The 22394-nt window shown below is 41.3% G+C and overlaps 1 protein-coding gene across 1 annotated transcript in view; it reads left to right on the top strand.

Moving 5' to 3' along the window:
• Positions 1-22394, top strand: part of ADAP1 (ArfGAP with dual PH domains 1) — a 297097-nt gene that overhangs the window by 112133 nt on the left and 162570 nt on the right. The window contains exons 2-3 of the mRNA XM_089681882.1: positions 4489-4619; positions 20342-20433. Of these exons, the coding sequence (XP_089538008.1) occupies positions 4489-4619; positions 20342-20433 (223 nt within the window). The remainder of the gene's footprint in view (positions 1-4488; positions 4620-20341; positions 20434-22394) is intronic.

The following is a 22394-nucleotide window of genomic DNA, read 5'->3' as shown; positions in this document are numbered from 1 at the left end:
GAAGGCTTTTTTAAATGTCGTTTGGCAAACTCTAATCTGGCCTTCCTGTTTTTGAGGCTGACCAGTGGTTTACATCTTGTGGTGAACCCTCTGTATTCACTCTGGTGAAGTCTTCTCTTGATTGTTGACTTTGACACACATACACATACCTCCTGGAGAGTGTTCTTGATCTGGCCAACTGTTGTGAAGGGTGTTTTCTTCACCAGGGGAAGAATTCTTCGGTCATCCACCACAGTTGTTTTCCGTGGTCTTCCGGGTCTTTTGGTGTTGCTGAGCTCACCGGTGCGTTCCTTCTTTTTAAGAATGTGCCAAACAGTTGTTTTGGCCACGCCTAATGTTTTTGCTATCTCTCTGATGGGTTTGTTTTGTTTTTTCAGCCTAATGATGGCTTGCTTCACTGATAGTGACAGCTCTTTGGATCTCATCTTGAGAGTTGACAGCAACAGATTCCAAATGCAAATAGCACACTTGAAATGAACTCTGGACCTTTTATCTGCTCATTGCAATTGGGATAATGAGGGAATAACACACACCTGGCCATGGAACAGCTGAGAAGCCAATTGTCCCATTACTTTTGTTCCCTTAACAAGTGGGAGGCACATATGCAAACTGTTGTAATTCCTACACTGTTCACCTGATTTGGATGTAAATACCCTCAAATTAAAGCTGACAGTCTGCAGTTAAAGCACATCTTGTTCGTTTAATTTCAAATCCACTGTGGTGGTGTATAGAGCCAAAAATGTTAGAATTGTGTCGATGTCCCAATATTTATGGACCTGACTGTATGTCATATACATAGTTACATTAGTCCAAGCTGGTGCCTGGAATCTTTCTTTAAAATGTTATGTTTGCATTTTAAGGTTGGCAGTATAGTTTGCCAATAACTGTGTTACGTGAGGGCCAGCTTACACAACCTATTCAAATCCAGGCACACTCAACAGACCCTTGCATTACACTGTTGTTTAATAAATGTAGTTGATCTAACACATCAAGCATAAAATAAAACCGTGTGTAAAAAAATAGGAGGGGTGTTCTCAGCCATGAGTTTGAAAGTGAGTTACAGTATACTGTACAGGAAATATTTCAAAAGTCAGGAAGTTCGATCAAGATGCTTTTTTCAATGTTTTTAAAAAAACTCAGCATGGATGGATGTAGCAGGTTTTTCAGTGTTTCTGTGTGTGCCTGCGACCTCTTGTTTGATTGCAATACAATGATAAGCCTTTAGAAATTGTTGCTTGAACAGTTCTGATGTTATGGCCAAGGGTGAACCCGCCACTGAAACCGCTGATATCAAACATTAATGCCCAAAACAAATTTTAATACTTACCTTTCCTGACACCCGTCCATAGAATCTTATTTTGTTACTGAGCAAAGCCACCTTAAGAACATGCACATCCAACATATCTAAGTGAATCGGATACCTGCTTCACCTGTAATGTTCTCTGGTTCCTCCCAACAGCCTTGTGTCAGTACTGTGTCCTGTAGTGAAATAGAGAACAGGAGAAGCCATGGAATTCGGCAGGGTTAAGGTATCCAACACATTCAGCAGTGTGCGTCAAATGTGAAGAGCCTTCAGGTGGCTTTGCTCAGCAACAGAGCGCAGATTCTACAAAAGGGTGCCAAACAAGTGTGAAATGTCTTTTTAGCTGGAGCTTTTGTATTTCTTTTTCTTTCAACAACAAGGTAGCTTTAAGTTCTTTCAGCGGCTTCATCTTCATGGAGTAGGTAGGAACTCCCTATGTTTGCATAAGTTTTCTTGGATGCCCTGTCTCCTACTACAACTGAAAAACATTGTCCTAGCTTAAAGCTGAACTCCAGGCAAATATTAAAAACAATTTAATTTAGTAGAAAAAAAGATACATTCATTTTAAAAGCAAATAGTATAAATACCAAAAACAGTTTTTTATGAATAACTTCCTGTAATAACCTACTTAGCCTGATTCACACTGGAAAAGGTAAGGGGGGTCTCAGTGATTGAACCTGCTTTGCACAGTGCTGTCAAACGAAGGCCAAGAAATTCCCTGTTGATGGACAGTGCATTGAGTGGTGGTCTCATTAATATACTCATACTCTTTACTAATATCTACACTTTGTGATAAATAAATAAAAACCACAAATAATTGCGCTATTATTTGTGTTTATTTATCACAAAGTGTGGATATTAATTTAGTGGATATATAATAGCAGCACCTATCTGAATTTAATATCAACATTTATATACATAGGCGCAGGGGCGGACTGACCATTTGGAAACCCAGGCACTGCCCGAGGGCCCGGGTCAGTAGGGGGCCCCATGAGATGCCCCTGGTACCTTTTCATAGGCTTTTTTGAGTTTGGGCAAGGACACAGGGGCCCCATGATCCCCTATTGCCCGGGGGCCCCATGAGTTGTCAGTCCGCCCCTGCATAGGCATAATGATTTAATCTGGATGGTGGTTTTGGAAGAATTCAGACGCCATTTAAAGGTTGAATTATAAGGTTCATACTCTTTATTGTTTGGTTACAACATAGGGGTGGGTCAGTGACCAACCTAAACTGCTCAACCACAGTTGAGATAAGGGAAGCACTGCTGTCTGGTAAAGGGAATGAACTACAAGAGTGGCCAAACAGTGTTTCCAGTATTTCAGCTGTGCATTTTTCTCTTTCATCAAATTGCCCCCTGAAATTTGTCTGTGCTGTATGAGCATGGTAGAATCATTAGATTGGAAGCTCTGATGTGTGTTTATTCATTATTTCTAGACATTCCCATGAAGGGCCCTGTCAGCACTACAGTGAAATAATATTACAATAATGACATTTTTTACATGGTTCTATACAACCTTCCTTCCTTACATTCATATGTACAGGGAAGGATGCAGTAGGCATAAACTGGGCATAGATTAATCAAAATTCAGTCAGTTCAGGGACCAGCTGAATTTTGATCCAGCTATGGTTGTTTTCATTTGTGACTGTATGAATACTATTTGAAACAATAAAGACATCTTCCTTCATTGCTGTGGCCTTGGAATCCGGGTCATCTACTAGCTAAGGAGATCAGGATCTATGGCAAACTAGGTAGGAGGGCAGCCAGGTAATGATAATCAAATTTATTATAAACCCTCACCTTGTAAAACAACCCATTCAGTTTAAAATAGAAATTAAAGCTAAAACATTTGTGTATAGATTAAAAAAACCCAAAACATTATGCCCTTTTTACTAACTCTGACCTACAAAGCCATTCACAACGCTGCCCCAAACTAACTAACTGACCTGATACCCAAATACCACCCTACCCGTGCCCTTCGCTCCTCACAGGATATCCTACTCTCTAGCTCCCTGGTCTCCTCCTCCCACGCCCGACTCCAGGACTTCTCCAGGACTTCCCCCATCCTCTGGAACTCCCTACCCCAATCCATCAGACTGTCACCTACCCTCCTCACCTTCAGGCGCACCCTGAAAACCCATCTCTTCAGGGAAGCCTACCCCACCCTCACCTAACAACCGATCTCCTCCACTCCTCCCACCACCCCATCCAACACAGCCTTTTCCTCCTGTACCACTTTCCCCTCCCTCCTAGATTGTAAGCTCGAAAGAGCAGGGCCCTCGAACCCCTCGTGTATTGTATTGTTACTGTGTTGTCTCATGTTCTGTCCCCCTCGCTATTGTACAGCGCTGAGCAAACCCTTTGGCGCTATATAAATACTGTATAATAATAATAAGTGATCACATACCCTTTGTTCTCAGCTGCATAAGAGCTAGCGGAATAGAAACAGCAGTATACTGATCTTCCTAGTGAATGGCTGTGCGGGGGAGGGTGTGTGTGTGTCAGGACAAGTCTTATCATTGGAGGAGAGCAGTCAGAGTTCCCAGAAGAGCTAGAACTAACCACGCTGTGCTCTCATGCCTAGTGTAGTCAATTTTTGATAGGAAAGCAGAGGGACTGGCAACAACACCAGGGATTTCACACAAAGAACAATACAAAGAGAACAGGATACTTTTTCATACAAGTACATGGTACAGTAGTCACAATATCAGGAATGTGAGATGTTGGGTTTACATATTATTTAAAGCTAGGATTGAAATAACTTACTTTTAGCAGTTATACTATATCCAGTAAACACATGCTCATGTTTAGATTGAAGTGTGTCCTTTAAATTTAGCGTTACCTACTGTTCCATTGCATGTGGGTGGATTGTAATTCATATGCTTCATAAATGTCTGTTGGCAGTTGAGTATCTTTGGGTTGATATTCACATTGATTTCAGGACTCTTTTTTCTTTCTACCAAATGTTTGAGCAATATTTAGCTTCGGAAAGGCATATTAGCAAATGATGAAGAAAGCTGTTCCTTTTAGTCTCTTCTGTTCCTCTAGAATCTTTAATGAAGTTTGGCAGAGTTTATCAGTCAGTTTGGTACATATTGTAAAGAGGCACTTATATTGTAGCTTTGTCTCATGCTGAGATCCGTCTGTGAATTAATGTGAAGCATCTGTCTGACGTTTTTCCTACAGATCCAGACTGGGCATCTTACACTCTTGGGGTGTTCATTTGCTTGAACTGTTCTGGAATTCACCGCAACATCCCTCAGATCAGCCGAGTGAAATCTGTCCGTTTAGACCCATGGGATGATGTACAGATTGAGGTACAGACTTGTTTACTGTGCAATGTTCCTTTTTATAGATGTACTATTTTCAGCTAGTGTGTTGGGTAGAGTTATTTACTGTAAAAGTTTTCCACCAGTACAAGTTTGGAGCAACATGGTTCTCAGAACAAAATTCAAGAATGGAGCAGTCAACTCCTAGAAATGCATAAGGAATTACGTATTTTCTTGTTTCATTCGTACTAATGCTTATGTTATGGCATATACGTGATCAGTCATAACTTTATGACCACTGACAGGTTAAAGCAGAACTTCGGGGACAAAGTGGCAGTCTGCATTGGATGACTACTGTACTTGCTTTGGGGGTGAACACAGAGCTTATACTCACCCGATCCTTTGTTCCTACGTCCAGCAGTGGACTGTTGCTGCCATCCTCACATCCAGAGCTGGTCTATGGGGCGTAATGGTCGTGACGTCAGGAACAGTCCACCGCATAAGACCGCTGGGGGGCAGGAGCAGCAGGAACCAGTCTTGCGCTGGGATGATTGGTGGACTAGGTGATTATATCTCTGTTCTCCTCTTCCCTAGACAAAAACGAGCAATTGACCCATGCAGTGTGGACACAGCCCCACTGCATGGGAAAAAATTCCCGGCGTTCTGCTTTTAAATGAATAACATTGATTATCTCCTTACAATGGCAAGTGAAAGTTGGTGGGATATATTAGGCAGCAAGTAAACTTGTTGTCGCTGAAGATGATGAGTTAAGAACATAAAAAAATGGGCACTGCAGTGTGTGTATGACCCGTGTCCACAGTCAAAAGTACCTACAATGGACACGTGAGCATCAGAACTGGACTATGGAACAGTGGAAGAACGTGGTCTTGCCTAATGAGTCAAATTTTTTTACATTATGTGGATCGCTGGGTGCATGTACATCGCTTACCAGAGGAAGAGATGGCACCAGGATGCTCTATGGGAAGAAGACAAGTGGTGCTTTGGACTATGTTCTGCTGGGAAACCTTGGGTCCTGCCATTCAGGTGAATGGTACTTGACACATACCATACCACTTACCTAAATGTAAAATATTGTTTATGAACAAGTATTCCTTGATGGCAGCGGACGCTTTCAGGAGGATAATGAGCCCGACCACACTGGAGGTCAAGCACAGTCATTGTTGTGTACCTCAAACCATTCTTGAACCATTTTTGCAAATTCTCCAGATCTTAATCCATTCGAGCATCTGTGGGATGTGCTGAAAAACAAGTCTGATCTATGGAAAACCCATCTCGCAACTTACAGGACTTAAAGGATCTGCTGCTGACAGCTTGGTGCACGATACCACAGCATATCTTCAAGGGTCTAATGGCATTGGTGCCATGATGGGTAAGGGCTGTTTTATCGACAAAAGGGGACCTTCTTAACATAGGTGGGTGGTGATAAAGTTATGGCTGATTGTAACAATCAACCATATATTTTGATTGTTGAAAGATGAATGCTGAATAGCTCTTGGATATTGCACTTTGGAGTTATTGAATAACCCTTTTAATTCATGATACAGTAGGTATAAAAAGTCTACACACCCCTCTTAAAATGTCAGGTTTCTGTGATGTAAAAAAATGAGGCAAAGATAAATCATTTCAGAACTTTTCCACTTTTAATGTGACCCATAAACTGTAGAACTCAGTTGAAAAACTAAATGAAATCTTTTAGGGGGGAGGTAAACATAAAAAACTGAATAATGTAGTTTCATAAGTGTGCAAACCCTCTTTTAACTGGGGATATAGCTGTGTTCAGAATTAAGCAATCACATTCAAAATCATAGTAAATAGGAGTCAGTACACAGCTGCCATCATTTAAAGGGCCTCTGATTAACCCCAAATAAAGTTCTGCTGTTCTAGTAGGTCTTTCCTGACATTTTCCTAGTCGCATCCTACAGCAAAAGCCATGGTCTGCAGAGAGCTCCCAAAGCACCAGAGGGATCTCATTGTTAAAAGGTATCAGACAGGAGAAAGGTACAAAAGAATTTCCAAGGCATTAGATATACCATGGAACACAGTGAAGACAGTCATCATCAAGTGGAGAAAATATGGCGCAACAGTGACATTATCAAAAACTGAAAGTCCCTCCAAAATTGATGAAAAGACGAGAAGAAAACTGGTCTGGAAGGCTGCCAAGAGGCCTGCAGCAACTTTAACTGCCTCCCGCCCGCCATATAGTAGAATAACGGACGCAAAGCGGTTCTCTCGTTCTGGGAGGACATCATATGACATCCTCCCATTCTAACCGCCCATGCGTGGCTCCGTGAGCGCGCGGCGATCGGCGGTGCACTGTGTCCCTCAGACACAGCGGATCACTGATCAACGGAAAGAGCCGAAGATTTCGGCTCGGTCATGTGATCAGCTGTGTCCAATCACAGCTGATCGCATGTAAACAGGGAAATACCGGTTATCGGCATTTCTCTCCTCACGAGCTGTCACACTGACAGCTCGTGAGTAGAGGAGAGCCTGTACTCTGCATTTGTCGGAGGGGACATGTACACAGATCATCAGAGCACTGATGATCAGTGTTCCCTGATGATCTGTGTAGCCCCAGCAGCGCCACCTGTCAGTGTCCATCAGTGCCAGCTCTCAGTGCTCATCCATGCCACCTGCCAGTGCCACATTTCAGTGCCACATCAAAGCCACATATCAGTGCCCATCTGAGATGCCTTTCAGTGCCAGTCAGTGCCACCTGTAAGTGCCGCCTATCAGTGCCAGTCAGTGTTGCCTATCAGTGCCACTTATCAGTGCCATATGAGTGCTGCATTTCAGTGCCCATCAGTGATGCCCGTCAATGCCCATCAGTGCCACCTATCAGTGCCCATCACTGCAGCCTCATTAGCGCACATCAGTGAAGGAGAAAAGTCACTTATTTACAAAATGTTATAACAAAAACTAAGAAAAAACTTTTTTTTTTCAAAATTTTTCAGTGGTTTTTGGTTTGTTTAGGAAAAAATAAAAAAACTATAGGTGATTAAATGCCACCAAAATAAAGCTCTATCTGTCACAAAAAAATTGATAAAAATTTCATATGGGTACAGTGTTGCATGACCGCGCAATTGTCATTCAAAGTGCAACAGCACTGAAAGCTGGAAATTGGCCTGGGCAGGAAGGGGGTATAAGTGCCCTGTAGGCTAGTGGTTAAAGGAGCAGCAGGAATATCTGGTAAGTACTGGCTGCGTGGTACATGTAACAGCAATCTCCCGTATTCTTCATATGTCTGGGCTATGGGGTAGAGTGGCAAGATGGAAGCTTTTCATTACGAAGAAAAGCATCCAAGCCCGGCTAAATTTTACAAAAACACATCTGAAGTCTCCAAAAAGCATGTGGGAATATGTGTTATGGTCTGATGAAACCAAGGTTGAACTTTATGGCCATAATTCCAAAAGATATATTTGGCGCAAAAACAAAACTGCACATCACCAAAAGAACACCATACCCACAGTGAAGCATGGTGGTGGCAGCATCATGCTTTGGGACTGTTTTTCTTCAGCTTGAACTGGGGCCTTAGTCAAGGTAGAGGGAATTATGAACAGTTCCAGATACCAGTCAATATTGGCACAAAACCTTCACGCTTCTGCTAGAAAGCTGAACATGAAGAGGAACTTCATCTTTCAGCATGACAACGACTCAATGCCTACATCCAAATCAACAAAGGAATGGCTTCACCTGAAGAAGATTGAAGTTTTGGAATGGCCCAGCCAGAACCCAGATCTGAATCCGATTGAAAATCAGTGGGGGGATGTGAAGAGGGCTGTGCACAGGAGATGCCCTCGCAATCTGACAGATTTGTAGTGTTTTACAAGGAAGAGTGGGCAAATATTGCCAAGTCTAGATGTGCCATGCTGATAGACTCATACCCAAAAAGACTGAGTGCTGGAATAAAATCAAAAGGTGCTTCAACAAAGTATTAGTTTAAGGGTGTGTACACTTATGCAGCATTATACAGTTTATAGGTTATATTAAAGGTAGAAAAAGTTCTGAAATGATTTATCTTTGTTTCATTTGTTTACATCACAGAAACCTGACATTTTAACAGGGGTGTGTAGACTTTTTATATCCACTGTATATAACAAAAATAATCAGTCCCGTAAACTCATCTGACTTGATCTGAGCCTGGCAGTCCCAGCAGGTGGCTGAAGGGCAGGTTGTGCAGTGACACTAACATAAAAGCTTGACTTTAACCACTAGTTCTTAGGCTCAAACATCCAGAGCCTTCTAGTTAGTTGATTCCTCCGTAGTGACTCCTAAGAAGAGGAACCAAATAGTAGGAGAAAATGGAAGGACATGGGCGTACTCCAAGCTAGTATCCTCATTGTACATCATATAACTGCTCTTGTAAGAATGTTCACAGGGGCTTCCAAATGTGTTTATATTAGCAGGGGAATAATGTAAAATGAGATTTTACATGCTGCACCTCAGTAAGTGTTGTAGTGTTTTCTTGATCCCCAGTGTTTAATGCAGAAGAAAGAGCTCTGTGTTTGGAGGAGAACCCATTATGTAACCTGTCAAAGTCACATGACTGGCTCTCCTCCAGTCACAGAGCCTCTCACTTGTATTGCTCTCTTTTGGTTTTGGAGTGCTCAATGCACATTTGTAAGGTACACAGCTGCTTCCTAAATGTGCTGCAGTACATGAGCCCCTTATTGATTTTTTTTATTGTCTCAGAAGTCTTTTTTTTTCCACACATATTACTTGTCCTATCTGTTGCTCTGGTGAGTAATTGCTCTCTATGTTACCAAATGTCAAGTCTTTGTGGAATATTGATAAATGATGACTCGTCAAGAAATGGCTACAAGATGGATTTAGACACTGCAGCTGTTTCATTGTTCTTGAGACATGAAGAATGTTCATATCATAATGTCAAGTGAAGGTAAATTTGTATTCCATGAAAAATTTTTTGGAGTGACGTTCTTTGAAACTTTGTTTTCTACTTTTAAAAGGTTACTTGTCTTTTTACATACAGGTTTTATTTGTAGAATGCACCACAATGATCTTAGTTGTTCTTTATAGCATGTGTAGTTTCCTTCCTCTTTGCACATATAAAGGAGTATATATAGGGCTAACCTCTATATTTAGCTAGTAGCTTTAAAATAATTCAGTCGTTTGTCAGACTTGGGCAGGGCCAAACCCATCTTCCTTTTTCACCGCTTTGTTGATTGCACAGAATGACCTCAGGCTAGTTATGTGAAAATCTGACAATATATTTTTGATTTGGTTGTATGATTGTGGAAACAATAATGACAATGAGCTTAGAAGCATTGAGTGGACAGTTTAGACAATTTCAACTGATTCTTGCTTGTTCCCTGTTGGTAGAGATAATCTGAACCCATTTGTGCATGAAGAAGTTATCAGAAAAAGGATTGTCTTGGTGACGTCCTTGCTGAGTAACAGATATTGACCAGAGGTCTCATTTCTTTATTAATTGACATGTATCTGTCTGGACATGGTTACAAAGCCATTTCTAAGGCTTTGGGACTCCAACGAACCACAGTGAGAGCCATTATCCACAAATGGAGAAATCTTGGAACAGTGGTGAATCTTCACGGGAGTGGCAGGCCTCCCAAAATTGCTCCAAGAGCACAACAACAAACTCATCCAGCAGGTCATGAAAGAACACCGAAGAACCTTCGAAAGAACACCGAAGAACCTTCTAAAGAACTGCAGGCCTCACGTGCCCCAATTAAGGTCAGTGTTCACGATTCAACAATAAGAAAGAGACTAGGTAAGAATGGCATCCATGGGAGAGTTCCAAGGTGAAAGCCACTGCTGAACAAAAAACACAAAGGCTCGTCTCACATTTGACAAAAATCATTTTTATCATCCCCCAGACTTTTGGGAAAATATTCATAAAGAATAGTCAGTAGTGTGGTGGACTGGGGCTGCTTTGCATAATTGATGGCACAATGAACTGTGCGCTCTACCAGAAAATTCTGAAAGAAAATGTCCGGCTGTCAGTTTGTGACATCAAGCTCAAGAGCACTTGGGTTATGCAGCAGGGGTTTAGGGGGCATTTACTTTTACACATAGGGCAAGGCAGGTTTGGACAGCTTTTTTCCCTTAATAAATGAAATAATTTAAAAACTGCATTTTGTATTTGATTGGGTTATGTTTATGTAATATTAAAATGTATTTGATAGGAATCATTTTTCAAAAAATTTTATTTAATGGCGTACATAATAAAATGTAGACAGGTTACATAATGTTTAAGTCACATATGGAAAAACAGGGCGCCATCACATGGTATGTAAAAAAACAGGGTTCAATAAACAGCCATCGCAGTGTATAACTGTATATATAAAATAATTCAACAGATAGTATAAATAATGCAGATAAAGACACACTATCCATAGTGACTGGTTGGGGGCAATCCCTACACAACAGCAGAAACCACCCCCGTCCACACGAAAAGCTAACAAAGCTAGAACAAAGTTGTATGGGGTACCCTTTGAATAGAGAGGAAAAGAACATAAAGAGGAAGTCTAATGTAAAAGGGTACAGCTGAGTTCTGTGTACTCCAGGTTTTAATGTATTTAAAAAGAAGAAAAAATAAGAGGGGGGGGGGAGAAGAAAGTGAGAGAAAAAAAGGGGGAGGGGGAGAGGGAAAGGGTCTCTACTAGGGGAGCGGGAGTACTCCGTACCAAGGGGGCCAACACAGCAATCAAATAGGGTATCCACTGAAGGTATTAATCAGAGATCCCAGTAAAACCATCTTTTCTTATGTTCCTCAGATTTGTCTTGTAGGGCAGAGGTCAGGTCCTCCATTTGCTCAATGTCATTCACTTGTACGAGCCATTGAGGCACCGTCGGAGCGGATTGTTGTTTCCAAGAACACAGAATACAGGCTCTGGCAGCATTTAGGAGATGTTTAAGAAGGGATTTATGATATCTTTTCCTAGAAAGGGGTGAGATTAAGTAGATGTGCGGAAGGGTTATCCTGCAAGGAAATATCCATAAACTTATGGATAAGTTGGAGTACAGGCTGCCAGAAAAAACTAACGGAGTCCTATACCAGTGTCAGGAATCCCGGGGTCCGCCGCGGCGCACAGCACTGTGCACGCGCGTATTACCTAGGTGCAGCAACATGCGGGCGATAGGACCTAGGCGCCCGTGACAGCAATCGCGGCCGTGCATGCGCACTCGAGCACACGGGGCGCTCGCCGGGCACCAATGACAGCGCAGGGCGCACTATTTAAACGGACCCTGGCAATGCTCACATTGCCGTTTGGTCTTATTCCTGCTGTACCTGTTCCTAGTTCCTGAGATTGCCTTTGTTGCCGAACCTGCCTGACCCGGATTGCTGTGACCTTCTCCTGCCCTGATCCCTGGCTTGTCTGACCATTCTACTGTCTTCTCCTGTTTGCCTGACCTCCTGTTGCTGAACCTGGCCTGTGACCCGTTTATCCTTTTGCCTGCCGCTCTGTATTGTCTGCCTCCGCTGTTACCGACCTGGCCTGTCTGATTACGCTACGCATCACCTCTTCACATCTGGCTCTCACCTGCTACTTGCCATTGGCGGCTACCTCTACCTGGTTGTACTCGGGGACCGCAACTTGTTCTCAGGCTGCTTCAAGTCCATCCCCACCATCAGGGGCTCTGGTGAAACAGCAGACTGAGGCTTAGACTCTGCACCCTGGGGAATTCCGGCCTGTGGGTCACTAGAGGCTACCACCAGTCGGCTCCTGACAACCAGCGCGTAACTATTTTGTAGGTGGTCTCTTGATACTTACTGCAAAGAGAAGATTTGTGTAAAAAGAAAAGTAGGCGACCCTTTTGAGGGTCCAAAAAGGTAATTCACAGATCATGCTCCCATTTTGCAATGAAAGCAGGGTCCTGTTGCGCAAAGGGTTCCAGCAGATATTTGTAGAAAGTAGAAAGGGGCATACGGATCGGACCCTGTGCCAAGCAGAGCTCCTCAAAGGTATGGAGCTTCCTAAAAAATAGTGTGCGCTTGGGCAAGGAGTTAAGAAAGTGGAAAGGCTGGAGAGCCCACTAGCTATCAAACGTGGGGACAATTTGTTCGGTAAGCTGTCTTGGTTGGGATCCACCCAGAAGGTCGTAGAAAATTTTAAGCAGAAGCCCCTGTACTGACTGTGAGAGAAAGATTGGGTCAGTAAGGCCAAGCAAAAACTCAGGGTGGCCTACAATTGGCACCATAGGAGAAAGAAAGCTAAGCAGCAAGACCAAGCCAAAGAATCTATCCATTTCTGCAAGAGTGGGTCCAGTCAGTGGATGAGTAAGTAAAAGAACAGTGTGGTGCTTCCCCTCAGCCTAAGGCAAACCAGCAAGTGGCGCCCGGGCAGCCACCTGTTCCAACACTATCAAAAGTTTCTGGTCCTTATGTCTCCACCAATCCACAACCCTGGTCATGTAGACTGCCGTATAGTACAAAGCTGGATTGGAAAAACCCATGCCTCCCCTTAGTTTCAGCCAAAGCAACAACAATGTCGGGGACGTTTGCCATGACATATGAATTTAACAAACGGAGATTGCACCGAACGGAAGAAAAACCCCTTAAATACTAAAACTGTAGAGCACAAAATCTGGTGCAACTCTGCATGGAAACCAGTCAGCTGCCAGATTTTATCACCAAAGCGTAATTGAAAAAGCTAAAGTTAGAAGCTGATTGGCTGCCTTGCACAGCTGCACCAGATTCTAAGTGCACCAGTTTTAGAAAATATCCCCCATAGTGTCAGACTCTGAGAGATAAGCAGTTTGAGATTATTGCCCAGAATAACCAGTTGGTACCATTTCCTCCTTTTTTATAATATAACTCACTGGCTTTTATGAATTGGTCCAAATGTCTTTCTTTACAGCAGATGGAAGGAAATATTTACTTCCATTTTCATGCCTTGACTTCACATTTTCTAATACTCAGTTTCTATACTTCCTTTAAAGTACAAAATTCAGATATACTGTAAATTTACAATATAAAGCAGAAATGTTAAATCTTTTTGATGCGTGGCAAAAAATAAAGCTACTCTTTCACTAAATGCTAATTCTGACACCAACAAGTCATTACATACAATGCAGTTCAGCCTAACATGGGTTCTTTCTAATGACTTGCTCCAAGGTTTGAGGAAAAGACTTGCAACATTTGTGCAGATGCTGACACAGCATAACAAGAAAAACAAAGTCCACAGATCTTGATATTTTACTGGTTGTTTTTAAACCTGATAGTTCTACATTCATAACACGCTTTGTGTATAAATTTGCCATCTGTTCCAAATTTCAAAGGGCAATTGCAGGTTTTCAAGGTATGGCTGCTGACATTTGTGTCTGAGTGAATATCTGTTCAGCAAAATGAACCATCTGTACATCACACCTCAGTTGTTCTGTACATTAAATGTCATTGTCATTATATATTTTATTCTTTGGGTTTTATGCTGTGTTATCGAATAAAGAAAGCACCCTACGGGATGGGGTTTATTGTGCACATAGATAGAGATACTGGAGAGCCATGGTGGCTGACATAGCTGAACTCCTTTGGGCCTCCAATGCAAAATTCATACCAAGGCCCCACAGCATCTCCCTATTTTTAATTATACTCGGCATGTTCATAGATACTTCACACACAATGACAAACTTATGGGCATGGAAGCCCTTTCTAGCTAGTAAACACGTCATGATAATTCTCTTGCCACCATGAGGAAGAAGTAGCAAGTATCAGGGTCAGAGTTGGGAATTTCCAGAGCTAGTATTGGTTGCTATCACTACTGCAACCACTAAAGGGCCTTCACATCCCCCTTCAAACTTTAAAAAATAATTTTTATCTATACACCCCCAGTCTGGAGGACCAGGGAGCCATTTTTGTTTGGTTCATCCCCACTGTAGCTCGGTCCGGCTGGCTTTACTTCTGGTTCCTGTTCCTGATGTTTGGCTCCTGACTACGCTGACTTCTGGTTTCCTGACCCTGGCTCATCTGTCTACCCGTAATGGCATCCAACCCCTAGCTTTTGTTTTGACTACGTTCTATGTTATATTTGCTATTTTATTAAAGGTGTGATTTTAACTGCACTTTCTGTCTCTGCATGGTTTATGGTTCCTGACACCACCATGCTTTGGCAGAGCCTAGTCTGAGTTTTTTTAAACAACAACCTATAGAAAAGGTGGTATTCTGAAGCTCTGGCTTAAAATATTAAAAATTACACAAATGAAGATATGGTCTAGTATAGTAATATGTCACTAACATGCTAATACTTTGTGAATAAACTGATACTTAACTATTGTGCGTTTCCTAAAAATGAGTTGTAAAAAGTGGTTGTGGATGAATTACTAATGTTTGTCTTGGAATTAATTAACCACCTGCCGACCCCAGATAGCCGAATGGTGGCTACACTGCGGCCGGCCAGTTCTGGGAGGACATCATATGACGTCCTCCCAGAACGCGCTCTCCTGCGCGCCCCTGGGGGCGCACACCCGGCGATCTCCATGATCGCTGTGTCCTACGGACACAGCTGATCACGTGATGTGGTAAAAGGCCAATCACAGCGGCCTTTTACCACGTGATCAGTTTGAAACACATCCAATCTGGCTGACATGTGAAAAACATTGCTTCCTATGGTGATGTTCACATGTATCCGGTGCACTAGTGGTGCGGATTCAGTAAAGTTTGAAAAAGAGCCCTCTCCGATTTCTGAGCAGTGCCTTCAGGTTCAGGTGTGGATTACAGACTATTGACATCTATCGGAATCGCATCTACACTGCATATGTGTGAACAGGATAAGATCCTGAGCTAATCCTGTCCTGAACCTGATGTAAACCTGACATGAACCGCTAAACAACTATTGTATTAATTGGCTGTGAAACCAGAGCTTCAATCTGCAATACACAGTGTGAATCAGCAGGTGCAAACAAAAATGCTGTTTTTTCCTTTGCAAGTTATTGGGTGTTCTTTGCAAAGTGAAATTTTACGACATTCACTAAGCTCTCGAGGAAAATTTCCTTGCAAAGTGCAGCTTTCCTTGTATAGCCTATTTGCTTTTAGCAAATCAACCCTACTGTGATTAGCATATATTGCTAATAACACAAATTAGGAGAGGAAAGACACTGGAAGGACATTTTTAACGCCATAATAAAATTATAGTATATGTTTTATCAAGTTATTTGAGCTTATTCTATTTACTCATTTTTATGAGTGCTTATTTTTAAAGCAGATCCATTATAACGAAAGCCATGTTTAAATAATTCTGTATCGGACCCCTAAAGGTTCCCACACATACATTTACTTTCTTGGAAAGCTCTGCTTACCCTGGGGGCTCCCTGAATCTGAGACAATCTCTAGATCACAATTTGATTTGTGATTGTTTTAAGACCCCTGACCACCTCCATCTTTTCCATGTTTTCCATTCTCAATCTGACATAGATACTTAATAATATGCCATTAATCATGTATACAGCACACCCTATGTCGGGACTCCTCTGCTACACTACCTTGGTCATTTACTACATAATACAGCAGTAGATCCCTAACCGATGAAGCTCTGTACTTTGCAGGAACAGATTGCATACAGTCACTGTACTCATTAATTGAACAGGTTTGAGAGAAGAAAGCAGACTTCAGATTCCGACACAGCTATATAGTCAAGATTATCTTGAATAAAGGTGTAAAAGAGGCTTCACAAGAAAACAGTACCTTTAGAATAAAAAGGCGTTCTTTCTAACAAGTTCCCTATAAGAACATTGGAAAGAGGATGAGGAACAATGCTACAGAAGTTGCAGAAGATTAAAGAAAAGAATACATGATAGAGATAGTTTACGGTTAGGATTTACATACTTCAATAAAGTAGACTGTTAATATGAAACACTCTGAGCTGCTATAGAGCATTTTAATGCAGTTCTTAGGTAAATTATAGGAAATGTATTTAAGATGTTTTTTTCCCAAGAGTAGAGAGCAGAAATCATGCAAGAGAGATCATGGTGATATGTTGCAGCAGCAGTGGCTGGAGACAGCAGCACAGAGAGTCAGGGTATCATCCAAAATACAGAATTAATGCAAAAGATCAGGATCAAAACTGTTAATAGAAAACAGCAACACTGGATAATCACAACAGGCTCTAGTACGAGGATCTTAGATATTCTTGTAGACCACTTTCAAAGAATTCTGCCTAGTTGTGATTCCATCGGCTCTACAGTTTTAGTTACAGCTTCACATGTTCCATTCAACATCCAACAGGCTCAATTCACCGCAGTGAATAAGTTATTTTAAGATTATGTAAAGCCAAAACTTTTTTTTTCAATTTTAGGTAGAATTGTAAATGGTTAAGACTCCTGGCAGGTTTTATTTTTTGCGTTAAAGACAAAAGTCTTCATTGCTTCATTCACATCAGCCTTTAGTAACATCCCATAGAAAACAAGATTATAAATGCAACATTATCGGGACATTTTAGGTATATATTATGACACCCTTTTTAAATTAAACGTCTTTTATTTATATATGAACAATACAGTAAAATTACTATCATAAACCCAGGCGAAAATATGGCTGATTATTTAGAGCTGATAAATATGCTGCTCTTAGATAGGTTGATCTCACATATCAGACTTGGTTGGTCAGGCAGTACATATTTTTATGACTGGTATTTATTAAGTCAGCACAAAAGGATAAACACTTCTCAATGCATTTCGTGAACCAAAGTCCACTTCTTCAGGAATGTTTAGGACATTGTCAAACCTTTTTCTTATATAGCATAGAAAATATACTTACATATATCTATCAGTCAAAAACTCCTATACCAGCCAAAATCAAATTAAAAACATCAACATCCAACAATTGTGCATTGACATAGTGTCTGACCCTGGGACCTAGGAGGGATGTTAAAAAACAAACTCTTTCAAGAAGTCATGAAATACCTGTTAAAAAAAAAATTATATATATATATACACACGCAGAATATATGTACTGTATATGCAGTTTTATAATATCATGGCAAATACAGTATATGGTACAATATGTGTACGCCGCATACAAAGCTGTCTCTATGCCATGGACTGGGCATGATGTCTCCGTGGAAAAATATATTCGCTGTGCGTTGTGATGTCAGCAAGCAGCAGCATTATTATTGTCACCAGGCCAGCATGCATGACATCACATGCCGTGATTCCATTTGAATTTGGTTGAATAGAGAATGTTTATACCACCTTTACATCCCTTCATAGTAGTTTACCTTGAAACCTCAGTGAGAGTACCTCTAATTGTTAGCTCACTTTGGATCCATTCCTGTGATACTAAGGTTGGTATGGGGTGGATACATGGGATTTGCTTTATGGATTGAGCCATAATCATATATTTGCCATCAAATTACAATATTGCATACAATATCTTCGAGGACTATATGCATTATATACCTTTAGACTTAAAGCCATCTAAAAGAACTTCCTCGACAAAATGTAAACTCCTCCAAACCGTCCTAAGCCCTAGTTCACATCTGTGCGGTTGTTCGGGCCGCAATTTGCACGGGCAAGAGAGCCAATTCATTTGAATGGACTACCGTGCCCCGGGACATACAGGGAAGAAGTCCCTGCACTACTTTGGAAATCAAAGCCCGCACTAGAACCGAGGTTCTCAGTACGGTTGCGATTTCCACTGCTAGCGGCATGGAATTAGAATTAATGGCATGGCACCCGCCCGTGGGTCCCGCCCGCATTGCTCTGTGTGGGGGGAGGGGTGCAGCTGCAGACATTTATGCGGGTCCCACAGCAGTACCACCCACACAGATGTTAACCAAGGGTAAGGTATGTAATAGTTTTCCGGAGTTAGACTAGACATCCAGCTCTCTGGATAGAAATGATGCAGATTTATACATATTTAATAGGTATTTAATGACTTCCTGAGGGTGTTTCCTTTTGAACATCCCTCCACAGTTCCAGGGTCAGAAACTATGGTAATGCACAACTTTTGGATAATGATGTCTTATTGGTATTTTGGCTGGTATAGGCGTATTTGGCTTATAGATATATGTAAGTATATTTTCTGTGCCTATGTTGACCCATGTCCACAGCCAAACGTGCCCACAATGAGCAAGTGAGCATCAGAACTGGACCACAGAACAGTGGAAGAAGGTGGCCTGGTCTGATCAATCACATTTTGTGTGCATTGTTTACCTGGGGAAGAGATGGTACCAATATGCAGTATGAGGGAAAAGGCAAGCTGGTTGAGGCAATGTGATGCTTTTGGGCAATGTTTTGCTGTGCCATTCATGTGGATGTTACTTGACATGTACCACCTACCTAAGCAATGTTTGCTGACCAAGTACACCCCTTCATGGAAACCGCATTCCCTGAAGGCAGTGGTCTCTTTCAGCAGGATTATGCACCCTGTAACACTGCAAAAACAGTTCAACAATGGTTTGAGGAACACAAGTTTGAGGTGTTGACGTGGCCTCCCAATTCTCCAGTTCTCAATCCAATCAAGCATCTGTGGGATATGCTAGGAAAACAAGTCCGATCCATGGAGGCCCCACCTTACAACTTACAGGACTTAAAGGATCTGCTACTGACGACTTGGTGCCAGATACCACAGCATACCTTCAGAGGTCTAGTGGTGTCAATGCCCAGGCAGGTCAGGACTGTTTTGATGGCAAAAGGGGGACCTACTCAACATCAGGCTATTGGTCATAAAGTTATGGCTGACCTATGTATATGTGTGTGTGTTTGTATGTATATGTATGTGTGTGTATATATATATATATATATATATTATTTTCCGCACTATATATCAGATCCATCTCATTGTTGGTTTTATTATATTTCATACATTACAAGACAGTTCTATAGTGTGTCCCTACAAAAGTCTGGACACATGGGCAAAATGCATATTGAGAAAAAAACTTAGTGATATTTCCTATGTGTCTAGACTTTAGGGACACCCTGCAGTATTAAATTTACAAGTAATATATCCTTGTCACCACCGACAATATCAATATCATAACTTCTCCATGATTGCATCGAGAGCACAATTTTTTGTGTTATCATTCTATATTCTTATCATTTTTAATATGCCCTCACTGGTTTTTGGATCCTAATATTTATCATTATTATTATATTGTTTATCTGTTATATTATATTCCAGCCCTGATGAAGGGAGTAAAGTAAGCCTTGAAATGCATTGGCTTTTCTTAAACATTCTTCTTTTGAATAAAATTATATCTAGACTCGAATATTATGGTGTGGTGCTTATATGCGCTGCGTTTCTGGCAGGATCAAAAGGTATTTTATGTAATTGCTGAAAATGTTTTTAGCCTGAAAAATTATGACTGCGGCCACCATATCTAAGCACGAAGCTGCAATACATAAATTTGTTGTTCTTGGGTTTAGTTACCCTTAAGCAGTGTAGTTAGTCAGGATTTCTGTATGTTGTGGATTGAGTGGGCACAGGAACATCATATTTAAGGGTGTTAGGTTATGGAAAGCATATTAGCTGTTGCAAGGAATATGGGTAAGTATTGACTGATTACATTTAATCACTTCAGAAGGTCCACATTACAGCATTTTTAAAATCCCAGGTCATCATTAACTGTGACGAAGATCTCCTGCTTCAGTCTATACTTTACCAGACATAGACAGACTCCCTAAGCGGAAACCTGTTGAGAGTCTGTGTGCAAGCAACTAGAAAGGTAGCTTGGAGCTAGGTGATTCTTCCATACCACTGGTTGAAGATCAATGGTGTAAAATAAAATACAGATGTTTTGGTTGGAATGACACCATGTATGTTTCTTCTCTTTCAGTACATGTCGTGCCTGGGAAATAAAGTAGCACAAGCAAAATATGAGTCTAAAGTGCCAGCATTTTACTACAAGCCAGCAGCTTCTGACTGCCAGTAAGTAACACAAAGCCCTTTTCTTTTCCGCTCTGATTGTAAGAAGTGTATACATGTCTTTGTACTTAGTAAAGGCAGGGTGAAATGCTTTGTGTTTTCACAGGCAGCTACCAAGGTTGTGGCCATTAGCACAAGTTTACAGTAGCAGTGACCTGTAAGCTTTCCACTAATTTTGCAATGTGAGTGATGTCAACTACAACATTCTGCCAGCAATAGGCCTCACATGACACCAATCTATGTAGTTCAATAAGGTCCTTACAGGATGTCTACAATTTACAGGCATTGTTTGATTTGGCACCTAGATAGCAAAAGAGGTTTGCTGTTGATAAATGTAAATATATGTACAGTACTTGGGGGTTAAAAGCATGCATGCATCATACATTGTAGGAGGAACACAACTGGATTCAATAATTGAGAAGGATCTGGGTGTTGGACCATAGAATTATTAATAACAAAGAGTGCAATCTGCAATTTCTACAGCATGAAAAATACTTAGTTGTATTAAAAGACGTATAGACTCCAGAGGGAGAGGCGTAATATTGGCCCTGTACAGGTCATTAAAGTGGTAATAAAGCCTAAATATATTTTACCTTAATGCATTCTTTGCATAGGCATCAGTATCACCCCCTCACCCCCCACTCCCATTTAACTTACCTGAGCCCTTATTTGATCCAGCGCTTTGCCCCCCTGTAGCTCTTTTCTTCCCTCACTTCCTGGTATCACAGGTTTGCTGAGGCAGTGGGATCCATTGGCTCCTGCTGCTGTTAATCAAAGCCAGTGACACAGGAGTGAAGCCAAGTCCCACTGTCTGTGTCTATAGACACAGGTATTGGTACCCGGGAGCGAGCTCGTACAAGTGCCCCCATAGAAAGCAGCTTGCTATGGGGACACTCACCAGAGAGAAGAAGATAAGAGCGCCTTCGGGGGACCCAAGAAGGGGATCTTTGGAACTGCTGTTTGCAATTCCATTGCACAGAGCAGGTAAGTATAAACATGATTGTTAAAAAATAAAAAAAAGGTTAATTTACAATCACTTTAACAAGACCTCATCTGGAACATGCAGGATAGTTTTGTGAATCAGTTCAGAAAAAGGAAATTGGGTGCTGGAGAAAGTGCAGAAAAGGGCAACCAAACTAACAGGAGGAGTAAAGGAGCTCAGCTTTGTGGAAAGGTTCTGAACTTCTACCTTAAGAACAGGTGTCTAAGGGGGGATATGATAACTGATCACTGATATAATCCCCATGTATAAGTAAATGGTTCAAATAGTGAACGTGGTGCAAAGGTGTTTCATTTCAGGACATTACATAGGACAAAGTGGCACTCTTTACGACTGGAGGAAAAAAGGTTTAAAGTGACACTAAACTATATGCTTATTCTCCTAAAATTATCCATAAACATCAACCATTTTATGGCCTTGTAATCTATTACTCCTTGTATGTAAAGTCCTTCTTGAGCTCCTGAACCTCTCATTTCGGCTTGTTTGGAACAAACAGTGCACGTTAGTTGGGGTCATGTGCTCTGCTCTATGAACATTACAAGTCCCTATTCCATCTCCAGAGTGAGCAAAACAGTGGACAAATGTAGTCACCCTCTAACAGATCTAACAAATCAGATCACCCCAGCAGCAAAAAAAAAAAACAATTCTGGGAGCAGAAGAAGGTACTATTTTACTTTCAGAAAACATAATTGATATTATATTCGGTATTCTATTTAAAACTAGAGCTTAGTGTCACTTTAAAGACTAATTCCATGTATAATGCCACTTTAAAGCTGGCCCAAACAATCTATTTTCTTTTTTTATTATTATTATTATTATTGTACAGGATTTATTTAGCCCCAATAGTTTGCTCATCACTTTATAACGTGAGGGCAGACAGTACAAATACATTACAATTTAATACAGTAGGAAACAGAGGGCCCTGAGAGATATGCCTGCCGTCAGCACTGTATATATTGTATGT

Source organism: Staurois parvus, unplaced genomic scaffold (assembly GCF_062004578.1).
Source record: "Staurois parvus isolate SC_StPar_1 unplaced genomic scaffold, SC_StPar_1.0 ptg000018l, whole genome shotgun sequence".
Lineage (NCBI taxonomy): Eukaryota > Metazoa > Chordata > Amphibia > Anura > Ranidae > Staurois > Staurois parvus.
The sequence above is the reverse complement of the archived record's forward strand: the minus strand, read 5'-3'. Positions and strand labels throughout refer to the sequence as shown.